Raw genomic sequence first — 12,896 nt, 5'->3', positions numbered from 1 at the left:
AAAATACCAATAATGCTTACTATTCTTATCAATTAGTCAGAAGCTTTCTTTATTCCATTCTAATAGCATTAACAAGTGCACCTGTTAAAAGTTTTGTTCTCTACCATTCTGCCACTGACTACATAATTTGGTTTTCTTTGATACATCTTCTTTCGTGTGCATGCCTATGTATGTATCCACAGTGCAGAGAAAGAATTGTAATGCTGCAAATCCCATGAGTCATAAGTGAAGAGCCAATGACATCCAAACAATGACACCTTTATTGTTTGGATGTTATAGGATTTGCTATATGGCCAACACAGGTATCCCTAGATGTTTTTTGAAGAGCCAATGGTGAGGCATGATTGGAGTTGAAATAAATAAAAAAAAATCTGAAGGGCCACATGTTCCTCAATCTTTTACAGTGAACATGGGTTCAAATGTCTTGCTTAACTTACTGATATCTATTGTAAACCAGTGCCTGCTTTTCTATGTCCATCTTGTCAATTATTTTGTTACTTTTGAGATGTTTTAGAAATAAAGGAAAATCAATACAAATATCAGGTTAGAAATGGTCATTTACTCTGAAGTTATGGAAAGTAGCACAGTGAATCAAGCACAATTTAATTTGCAGAAAATGAAATGTATGCCAACAAACGAGGACAGTTTATCAAAGAAAGAAGAAAAACAGACTGGCAAAGGCTAGGGAAAGCAGATGACTAAGCAAACCCATTTGTAAACACACTCCCAGCTGTACTTTTAGTCTAATAGGAACTCTGGTTGTTGAGCAACAAGTTACATTGCTTCAAGATAACTAAAGCTTTAAAAAGAGTACATAAACACTCATGACTCACAGAGAAGTATAAGTACACTAGACATTTATCTCTTCAAAACAAAAGACACCAAGTCTGGCTCTACAGTGCAAAAGATCATGGGACTGCCAAACATTTGGAGAAAAATTTAAAATAAATTGATAGACCTGATGAGTTGCACTTTCTTGCTTGAATTTAGTAGAAACTGTTCCTTCCCTGCCCTTTCCCAGCTACAAATTGCCTTAAGGGGAAAAGAAAAGGCTCCAGTTTATTTAAGTCAATACAAACACACAAATGTATTGTGTAAGCCTGTTGGTTTAAGGAGTAAACACATTGGAAGACCAAGTTTAAGAAGTAAACACACTGGAAGTGTCTCACTGCACACACCTTAATACAAACAGGTTCTCTACTGTTCATCCTCATCCTTGAGGTAATAGAAAGTACAGGTCCTGTGTTTGAATGTACTGTACTCATTTATCCAGCATGGCCAACTGACAGATTCTGGAGGCTGGTCCCCAAACACCTGGAGGGCCAAAGATTAAGAACTACTCAATCAATTTTCCATTTCTATACAACACTTATAGGTTTTCTATTACTATACAAAGTTTAATCAACTTGTTTACTGGGGGTAATATCACTGCCTTTACATCCTACTAGGTCACTACAGTCTTCAGACTGTGGCAGTCCATGCCGCAGACTAAGGATTTCTGTCTGGTGACAGAACCTTCTCTGTAGAGACCTTGCCCTTGTGGGATGATCTCCTGCTTTTTAGTTGGCATGTTTAATTCAATAATGATTTTTTTTTTTTCACTTTGGCTTTTCCCATAGCCATGCTCTTCTGAACAATGTTGAATACTTTTTACAGTGTTTTACACAGGGACCTAAATACACTACAGACACCAAATCCTGTTTGAACTTGGAAGCTAAGCAGGGTCAGCTAGCCCTGATTAGTACTTGAATGGGAGACTGCCAATGAGAGAGAGAGAGAGCACAAGTAAGGGGGTTTTTTGGTAATGATTTTATACCTTTAAAAAAGTAATGCTGTTTAATGTGATGATTGCTTAATTGCGTTTTAACTTTTCTATTATCATGTTTTTAGCTTTTCTTGTTCTTAACTTTTGTGAGCCACCTTGATCCTATGCTGAGAGAAAGGGGGCATATAACTATAATGAAGAAATAAATATAATAAAGAAATATTCATGAAGTAAGTAGAAATCCCAGTCCCATTGAAATAAAATTGAAGAAAGACTGAAAATACCTCCTGGGCATAGGTTTACAGCTTGAAATGTATTGGGCCAGAAAAAGGGATATTAGACAATGCCTTTGAAGACATCTCCTTTTGGCTCAATAAACGGGCAGAATGTGATAGTTTGAATTCAGCTTGGGACCAACATAGCAGAAAGATTTGGGCACATATTTTGCAACTTAGTGTAAAGGAGGAGGAGGAGGAGGTGACAGCATTTCCTTAACATATATGATGTCAGACACTTAGAATAGAATAACGAAAAGACAGACTGATCTGTGAGAATGCCTTCCATTTTGTTATTGTTAACTATCTCTGATACATGAATATTTTATATACCCCAGCTGGTGTTCTTGCATGCTTCAAGGGCTGGCAGCATATACTCTAAAGAATTATTGGGAGAACAGAATGGATATCTAAACAAACTCTCTAGTAAAAATCAGAAAATATTTTCTCCACAAGAAAACACCACAGGTTGTGTCTAGGTTTAGTCATACATACATCAGACCCCTGAAATGAAAGCAACTTAAGTAACTCATGATTGACTACAGTCCTAGTATGACTAAGGGTGCAGCCACATTGCAGAATTAAAGCAGTTTGACCTCAACTTTAACTGCCATAACTGTATCCTGTGGAATCCTTGTATTTATTATTTGATGAGGCACCAGAGCTCTCTGTCAGACCAGGCTCAATACCTCACCAAACTACAAATCCCAGGATTCTTTAGGATAGAGTCATTGTAGTTAAAGTGGTGTCAAGATCTTTAATTCCACATTGTGGCTATACCCTAAGTCTGGATCAAACCTTATACTATACAAGATTTTATCAATCTTTGCTGTACTCCAATATGTTCTTCAGGTGAAAACATTCTTGTTGCCAATAATATAAAATTGTACCATAGTTAGAGGGGAGTATGTATACCTATGGATAGATATAATAATAATAATGATAATTTGTATCCCACTTTCCCCCCAAAACTAGGACTCAAAGCAGCTTACAGTCTAAAAGCACAGTACAATTAAAAACTTGCAAAAGTGACAATTAAAATGGAATTAATAATAATAATAATAATAAATTTTATATATATCTCCCGCTTCTCCCTTCAGAGTGAACAGTAAAAACATCATAAAATACATACAAAATACATTAATCAAAAATAAAAAGGGGACGAGATGTTACAGTATTGCTCACAGTCATAAGAATCGAGTCATCATATTCAGATGTTCAAAATCAGATTAGAGGAGATCCACTCGATAGGCCTGCCAGAAGAGATCCGTCTTCAATGCCCTCTTGAAGGCTTCCAAAGAAGGTATAAGATGAATCTCTTCTGGTAAGTTGTTCCATAGTCTGGGGGCCATCGCAGAAAACGTTTTACAAGAGGTGGTTTTCAACCTGGTTTTGGGGTGTTCTAATATTTTTGTGCCAGATGTCCTGAGCGTGCGGAGCGGATTATGTAGGGGGAGGCGTTCCCTTAAGTAACTCGGGCCCAGGCCATGTAGGGCATTATAGGTAATAACTGACACTTTGTATTGCACCCGGAAGCTAATCGGCAGCCAATGTAGAGATTTCAACACTGGTGTAATGTGCTCTGATCTCAGTGTCTTGGTGATCAGTCTGGCTGCAGCATTCCGAATCAGTTGGAGCTTCCGAACTTGGTACAAAGGTAGTCCCATGTATAGCGCATTACAGAAATCTAAACTAGAGGTTACCAGTGCATGTACTACTGTTTCAAGGACCCCCTGAGCCAGGTAGGGACACAGTTGGTGTATCAGCCGAAGTTGACACCATGCACTCCTGGCTATCGCCTCCACCTGAGATGTCAACTGTAGAGACGAGTCCAGGAGTACTCCCAAACTGCAAACTTCATTCTTCAGGGGAAGTGTGACCCCGTCAAGGATGGGTTGGGAAATCTCTTCCCCAGACCAGGGGCACCTATCATGAGCACCTCCGTTTTCTCTGGAATCAGCTTGAGTTTGTTTTCCCTCATCCAGCCCATTACTGACTCAAGGCAGGCATTCAGAGGAGAGATGCCATCCTTAGTCACTGCAACAGTTGGAGACATAGAGAAGTGGATTTGGGTGTCATTGGCATATTGATAACACTGGGCCCCATGTCTCTGGATGATCTCTCCCAGCAGCTTCATGTAAATGTTAAAAAGCATAGGGGACAGAATGGCGCCCTGAGGGACGCCAGATGTCAGTTCTCTTTTACGAGAACAACTGTTCCCCAGCATCACCATCTGGAATCTGCCCGAGAGGTAGGAACAGAACCACTGTAGCTCAGTGTCCCCAATACCTAATCCCCTCAGGCGTTCCAGAAGAATACCATGGTCAATGGTATCAAATGCCGCTGAAATGTCCAAGAGCACCAACAGGGTCACACTTCCCCTGTCGATGCCCAGACGGAGATCATCGACTAGGGCGACCATGGCAGTCTCAACTCCGTATCTCGCCCTAAAGCCAGTTTGCAATGGGTCCAGATAATCGGCTTCATCCAAAACAGCCTGGAGTTGGAAGGCAACTGCCCTCTTGATCACCTTGCCCAAAATAGGTAATAAAGAGACTGGCTTATAGTTATTCCTTATCAGGGGGTCTAGAGAGGGTTTCTTTAAGAGTGGCTTAACCACTGCATGTTTAAGTGCTGATGGAAATTTCCCCTCTCTAAGGGATGCATTTATTATAGTCTGAAGCAGTGATGTTACAGCATCCCCTCCCTGAATGGTCAGCCAAGATGGGTAGGGATCAAGAAGGCAAATCGTCTTCCTTACACATCGAAGGAACTTGTCCACTTCATCAGTACTCACAAGCTCAAATTAAACTATTACAATATTAAAACAGGTCATTTGTTTAAAATAGAATATAATGTTCATATACTTAGCTGCTCAGGTGTAATTTAACAAGTTTTTAAAAAACTATTCATTTCTACAATTATGTTCCCCTAAAAGTACTACCATTAGCTAGCAATCTGAAATACAAACTTAGCATTGTTATCAGAAAACTTATAAGAGCAGTAATGATGCTTTACTATCATGCCTGATATTTTCTAATAAGTAAGGTAGTAGGATCTATATAGGAAGTCGATCCAATTGAAGAAGAAAAAAACCACATTTAAAAACATATTGATTTGGATGATTTATTGGCCATAGATCAAACTGTAACCGAATAAGTGAAATTGTTCAATGGGCAAACTGTTTCCACTTCAAAAATATTTCTAGTTACATGCTTATGGTTCTAGTTCTGTGATACCATATTGTTTGACTTTCTAAATAATACACTGCTTAAAAGTACTTTTACCAAGATTTTCACTAGAAATTATATCATATCCAAGAGTAAAGTCAAAGAAAGTAATCCCATAGAAATGATCTTGAGAAGGGGAGAGGGAGGAGAACCAAATGAGTGATTAGCCTTTGCTTAAACTGAGCTGTCAGCACTTCCTTCAGTACTTGAAAGTCTTGTTTCTCACTAACAAAGAGGGTCTTCTATTGGAAAATAAAGGTCACTTATGGTGCAGCCTTCCTACGTCAGCAGGCAAATTTTGACTATGACTTTCATTCCAAGTACAAAATTCTTCTGACATACAAATAAGAATAAGAAAACATTAAGTTAAAAAATAGATTCCCAAAAAGGCTTTCTATAAAATAAAGCTATAAATTTGACAGCTTGATCTCTTGTACACATTAACCCATAAAAAGGCTCCAAAGAACACCATGGGCCTTATGTGTGAGTACATGGCTGAATCTGCACTGCAGAAATAATGCATTTTGACACTGCTTTATCTTCCCTGGTTCAATGCTAGGGAATCCTGGGACTTGTAGTTTGTTGGCAACAGAGGTCTCTGCCAGTGAAGGCTTAATCTCTCACAAAATGACAAACCACAGAATTTCAAACCACCCTTTCATTATTTTTTGCCCTCAATCTAATAATTAATGCATTCAGTGTATTTCTCCACAGAATGATTTTTTGCAACCATTTGGGACATGCAAATACCAGGCCAAAACTGCAGAAAATTCTCCCTTGTGTTCAACTAAGATATTTTTCAGCTGGGAAATGAGTAACAGTTATAATGAGCAGTAATATTCTTTCACTCCCTATCCCAGAGACATACTGAACTGGTGTGGCAAATAATTAAACACGGCAGCAAGCAGACTGTATTGGTATGAGTGCCTGAACTAGGGTTTTAATCCCTATTAGCCATGTGAACTCCCTGGATGAGCTTTAGCAAGTCACAGCCTCAAAGGAAACAATAGCTAACACCCTATGAAGAAATCTTTCTCTCTCTACATACACACTACTGAATATGTCCAATTGTGTTTAGGTCTGTATCTGAAATCGTGGCTCTGTCTGTCCATTTTTGGAACAAGATTTGTTTCTGGCTCTCAGATGTTTATGCGCTCAGTATAGCAAAAGAAGGAGTGGACAACAATAACAATTGTACAATTACAGTTTGAATGAATGAACAATAAGGGATACACAGCCTTTCCAAATCAGTAAGCACCTTTATGGTTCAAAGTCTAAACATCAGAAAATGAATGAAACATTTTTTTAGAAAACCATTTTAGGTACTTAATACTATCATTAGGCAATAAGATCAAATTCAGACAATAAGATGGAATTCAGATATGGTGCCACTACTACTGCAAAGTGGCCCACAAGCCATAAAGTTGGCCATCTTCTGGTGAAGACCTGACTGTTTTAGGCCTGAAACAGATGGGCCAAATAGAGTGGCTTCCGACTGCTTTGGGGGTGTGGCATTTATCTGAAGCAGCCAGAAGCTGCTATGAGGCTGCCTGAAGCCACCGGCAAAAAGAGTGGAACAAATTTCTTTTGGGACCGCAGCGTCAGCCCACTTTAGGAGCAGGCAGTCTGGTCATCGCAGTCCTGGAGCAGTCACGGCCGGAGATTGCTCCTTCAGGGCCGTCTGCTTTGACCCTCTATCACTTTTTTTCTTAAATGCCTGGTAGAATATTGGTTTTATTTGTCTTTTTCTTCTGTTGATGGGCTACTTCTCCTTGTACTTTATCTTAGAAAATAAATCAAAGCAAATAATAATAATAATAATAACAGAACAATAACGAATATCAAAATGGACACCCAAAACATTTTGCAGTTGAACTGCAAAAAGTAATTTTGTTTAAAGGATCAACTAGTCAAGAAAATGACCAAACAGAAATGACTAACCAAACCAAGACAGCAATAACAAAAGAGATCTGTGGCTGAAGAATTTTGTATGTTTTTTAACTGAGATTATTGCTGATTGTTTTGTTATTTTATTATTGTTAGCTGCTATGATTTACTTTCTGTGATAAAGAAGGATGGGTGGGGAAATTCAGAAGTACTTATACACTTATGTTTAAAAAACTCTGAAATAGTATGTAGAAAAGAGATGAAACAACCAACAACCTGAGTTCTGCACAGACTTGAATATGTTTATAAAATGTATCTTGTGGCTTTTCCATTCTTGTGCCTCTGTAAAGACTCATTAAGATCAAAAAGACTTTTTCTGCTATGTAATTTGAGGTTTTGTTCATATGCAACACATGGATTGCCACAATTAGAGAAAATGAGGCAGGTGGTGTGGAATTTTAGAACTCAAAATTTTTCTTTGAAAGACCAAGATGGAAAAAAAATTGTACTTGAGAAACAATTTTAATGTGCAAAATACAGATGCACATGAATACTAAGAGTGTGCATGTGTATCTGTTGTGCTAGTTCTCTGTACTCTGTAGTGGGAAACCAACATATACATACATTTGCATGCAATACTTCATAAATGAGGTTATCTTACTTTGCCCTAAGGAATCTATTTTCAAATACAAAAGATAATATCAATAATTGGGCTGGCTAACGCTACAGGTCTATTTGTCTCTGTCTACCTATCTATCCACACACACACTTCTATTCTATATATTCTATCAATTACCACAGCTAGGGAGGAAATCGTTGTTGTGTGCCTTCAAGTCATTTCCGACTTAATGCAACCCTAAGGCAAACCTATCATGGGGTTTTCTTGGCAAATATCTTCAGAAAGCATGAATAGTAGAAATAGTAGAAATGTACTTCCCAAAGGAGCAGCTATTTCAGGGCAAAGCCATTTAGTAGACAAGCTGTAATAAGCAATTTTAAAGGGGATGTCAGTAACAGATCCAACAACAGAACTGGCTCTAATTATCTTGTATAAAATGCTACTTTAGTTATGTTGGGCCAAGACATACTCTAAACTATAAAAACTGTGTGTTAGTTGCTTTGGGTGCCTCAAGGGTAAGGTAGGATATAAAATTAAAACATTAATAATACATCGACAAATCAGAGTTACTGATTTCAGCACACACATGTTTAGTGATGTCGAACTTCATGAGTAAAACAATGAAAATAATAAGCTATATTATTTGGATTTAAAAACCTCTGCATGCATAGTTGGAAAAGTAATTGCAAAACTCTCTGTCAGAAAACCCATTTGAATAGCGTAATTAGGAAATAGTATCTTTGATGTATTCCAGTAACACACATCCAAACACACACACGTATACACTATCCCCAGAAAAAGACCTCAGGCAAAAATCAAAGATTTTGTAATGTTTTCTGCAGTAAACAGTTATTTTCTCTTTCCCTCTCGTTTGCTATACTAATGTGGTTTCCCATAACTTTCAAGCACATATTGTTATGATCATGGAAATAAATATGAAAGCTGCATACATGTTTCTTTTTGTCCTAGTGAAATTAACCCACATTACCTATTATAGTTCCCCCCATTTAGCTTTCTCGGTTGTAATTACTTTATAAAGATTGTGAAAGAGGTTCCATGTATCTGTTGTTATATGTCATCAAGCCAGCTTCAACTTATTGTGACCCTATGAATGAGATCTTCAAAACCCCTGGAGAATTAACAGCCCTATATTACATCATTAACAACCCTGTATTACATAATGTTTATGATCACAAAATAAATAAGATGAAAAGGGCACAAGGAACTAAATTTTTTTACCCTCTCTTTTCTGTACTGATTTCCATGCTCATCTCTCAAGTCTTCACACAGTAGAATGTACTGCCTCATTTCCGCATAAGGGAAATCTTTGTCAGAGATAATGCCAGTTTATGAACATGAAAGGGAATGGGGGCACTGTTGCAATGAAAACTATCTCAAGAAGCTAAACATGTAATTGGATGGTTTCAAAGGCCTGCACGGTGTAATGGTTTGAGTGTTGGACTATGACTCAAGACCAGAGTTTGAATCCCCACATGACCATGGAAATCCACTGAGCAAGTCACGCTCCCTCAGTCTCTGAGGAAGGCACAGGCAAACTCCTTCTGAACAAATCTTGCCAAGAAAACCCCATACTAGATTTGCATTAGGATCACTGTAACCTGTAAATAAGTTGAAGGCACACAACCACCACCACAACCATAAAACAAGACATAATCCAAGTAGGGTAGATATTATGAAATTGCCAGAAACTTTTTTTCCACCATGAACATTAGAACAGGGGTGGACAATTTTGGAAGCTGGGAGGTGGGAATATCTCTGTCTCTCAAACTTTCTGGGTACTTCACAGACTGTCAGAAGTCCCCCCTCCCCGCCCCAAATGGAGAACAAACAAATCTAAATAGAAGAGTCCACTTCTGGCTTTGAAAAATGGGTGCTATTCCACATTGAAAAGTGCTGGAGGGGCAACAACTGAATTAAACTGTTCCTGGAGGTTTCCAGAAGACATAATTCACCCTTTTTGCCAGGAAATGAAGAGTCAGCCTGACAATATTCATATTTGGAGGTTGCCAGTGGTTTTATACTATCACAATATCCACACAGAACATGCATTTCCTATGTGACTTGCAAATTCTAGCTGCATATATATTCCATCTGAAATGTGCATGTGGTAGCTAGAAGTAAAAGATAATTGTACTAAACCAACAGTGGGCAACTGCAGAAGAGATGGGGGCAATCCCCTCTCAGCAAACTCCCTCTATGCTACAATGGTGAAACAGGAGGAGCATTACATAACTTCCCGGATTTGACTTTTGAGAAGCTTTTTGGAGATTGAGGTAGACAAGCCACTCTCAGCTACCATGTTTTTGTGGTAGTTCTATGTGTGTTTGTGTTTTTCAGCTAGGCTGAAAAAAATGCAAACTGTTTGTGGGAGCATCTAGGAGTATCAAGGGTCTCCTGGTGACTTTGTGGTCCACAAAATGAGGCCTGGGACCATACACTGCCCATGAGCCACATCATCTCCATCCCTACACTAAGCCCTTGTGCTGCAAGGAGTGAGTGCACAGACATGAGAGAACTGGCATGAAGATCTGAAAAGAAGGCGATACAGAACAACAATGTGGAATGAAAATGTAGAGATATCAGAGACTTAGAGCATGCTCCCGAGCCCTACCACGGTGTCAGGACGCCATTTTGGCATGCACATGTTCACACAGTGCATGCACCAATGACGTGCCTCATGTGCCACATCCAAATGGTGCAGCGCAGAAGGGACGTCACTGCATCACTCCAGGGTGATAATGGTGCATCGTTGCCGCAATGTGCAGTCGCCGTGATAACGATCTGCAGGAAAAAGGGGAGGCGTCTTGCTGCCCCTTTCTGCCCGTCTGTACAACACACACAAAATTTCAAAAGTTTTAGAAGCTGTGACATGGAGAGTAAACAGCCCCAGAATTGATTACACTACATTGAATAAATGGAACAGGAAAAGACATCTCAAACTCAAAATATGCATATAAACTGACCGTTTAGAACTCCAGGCTGGAAAACTAATCCTCACATTAAAAACACTTATCACAACATAAAACTAAGATCTTAGCAAAAGATAAGAAAATAACAGGTATTAAAGTACACAAAACTGTGAGTTGTAAATAAATAATTATGCACCTTTTAAAAGCATTAATGCCACTGGAGTTTTTACTGTTTTCCTTTACATTTTTTATGGGATGACCTGTGACAGCTACGCATTAAGAACAAACAAAAATGAAATTGAATTTCTAGGCAGTATTGAATATTTTATGTCAGTTTGAATGATGCTTACCCTGTATTGATGGAAATTATTTCTATCAGTGGGTTCTTTCTAATCTTTGGCAAATCCAATCGAGCTCCCCCCAACCGTTTTCCATTATCCTTTTTCTGACCCAGCAATCTCACAGAGTGACCTTTAAATAAAGAAAAAATAATGCACCATTACACAAAAAAACATTCCAACCAAACATTCTCAATTTTGTTAAACAAAAATACACTCAAGTCTGCCATTCTGCATGCACTTATTGGAGAGTTAAGTCTCACTGAGCTCAACAGGAGATGTTCTGAGTAGACATACACAGGATTACAGTATGATGTGTTACATTACAATTTTTTTTGGTTAACAAATCACTAATCAAGCAAAGAGAAATCCAAAGTCCCTTCTGTTTTATTTTATTAAGCAGTTTGATGTAAGCAGGCCAATCAATTTAAAAAGTCATGCTTAAGTTAAGCAACAGCTTTCTAATGACAATTGCAGCTGAAATAGTTTTATGGAGTTCAGTTTTTTTCACTTAAAATCATTAAGACCACAGAACTGAAAATAGATGGCAATATGTACAAATTCCCTAAAGGTACCAGATCCTGTCCGATACTGGAAGCTAAGCAGAGTCAGCCCTAGTCAGTACTTGGAAGGAAGAAAGCCAATGAATATCAGGTACAGCAGACTATATTTCAGAGGCAAAATCACCTCTGAGTATTCCTTGCCTAAGAAAACCCTATGAAATTAATGGGATCGTCACAAGTTGACACGCTTGAAGGCACATACATGCATGTTCAATGGTGTTAAGGATTTCCATTAAGTTCCCATAAAGCATTGAAAAAAAGATGAAGGAGCATTCCCACAATTTAATTCAGCTTGTGCTTCCCACATACTATTAGCTCTTCAGTACTTTATTTGTTACAAGGCACCATCTCTTTGTGTGTATGTTATTTAAGTTGCCTATTGATTTATGGTGACCCTATCAATTTCATAGTGTTTTCTTAGGCAAAGAATATTCAGGGATGGTTTTTCCAGTTCTTTCGTCTGAAATATAGCCTACAGCACCTGGTATTCATTGGCAGTCTCCCATTCAAGTACTACCCAGAGCTGTAGTAGCTTAGCTTCCAATATCAGACAGAATCTGGTGTATTTAGGATATTTCTGTGGTTCTAATGAATTCATTTGCCAATCATTCACTTTTATATGAACTTCAAAATATTCAGACCTCAAAGCACACAGTCTTCATAAAGCCCCACTACCATAATACTGTACTGTTAATATTCTTCCAGATTACCAGAATCAATAGAAAAGTACCATTGTCTTTTTCAGAATTATGCTCTGTGAAATGTGATTGCAACTTCTAATAGGGTATTGGAAACAGCACGGGCCAAGGTCAAAATTCAAACTTAAGTTAAGAAACTGAGTTCATTAAGTTGAAAGACAAACAAAGGTAAGTTTCAGTTTTTGAGGTATGTCTGCTTCACTTTAACTACTGATCAAACCTAGTCTCAGAACAGAAGTAAACATGGAGATAAAAATATTATTCTATTATTACTATTATTATTATTTGAAAATGTTAAATATTATTTATTTATTTATTTATTTATTTATTTATTTATTTATTTATTTCTGGTATTTATACCCCGCTTTTCAGCCCTAAAGGCTCTCAAAGAGGATTTCTTATGGAAAGAAAGCAACAGTTGTTGCTGACTGCATTTGGATAAAACTTATTATTATATCAGCCTCAGAACAGTTTAAGGGCCAAGTTTCTTCTACAGCACTCTCAGGAAGGAGATAAAGTTCTGCCTGCAGGCTTATTCATTTTGATTTACAGATAGGATTACTAAAGCCGAGTTACTGTTTAAGAGACAAG

At 38.1% G+C, this 12,896-nt stretch overlaps 1 protein-coding gene across 3 annotated transcripts in view; it reads right to left on the bottom strand.

Annotated features, from left to right (window-relative positions):
- LOC149317087 (threonylcarbamoyladenosine tRNA methylthiotransferase-like) overlaps positions 1-12,896 on the bottom strand; it is a 319,318-nt gene that overhangs the window by 193,775 nt on the left and 112,647 nt on the right. For all 3 annotated transcript variants that reach the window (XM_089516838.1, XM_089516835.1, XM_089516836.1), the window contains exon 7: positions 11,057-11,177. In XM_089516838.1, coding sequence (XP_089372964.1) covers positions 11,057-11,177 — 121 coding nt within the window. The remainder of the gene's footprint in view (positions 1-11,056; positions 11,178-12,896) is intronic.

Source organism: Sceloporus occidentalis, unplaced genomic scaffold (genome assembly GCF_023333645.1).
Source record: "Sceloporus occidentalis isolate IW3139 unplaced genomic scaffold, rSceOcc1.0.p SCAF_3, whole genome shotgun sequence".
Taxonomy (NCBI): domain Eukaryota; kingdom Metazoa; phylum Chordata; class Lepidosauria; order Squamata; family Phrynosomatidae; genus Sceloporus; species Sceloporus occidentalis.
Note: the sequence above shows the minus strand (reverse complement) of the source record. Positions and strands in the feature narration are given on the sequence as shown.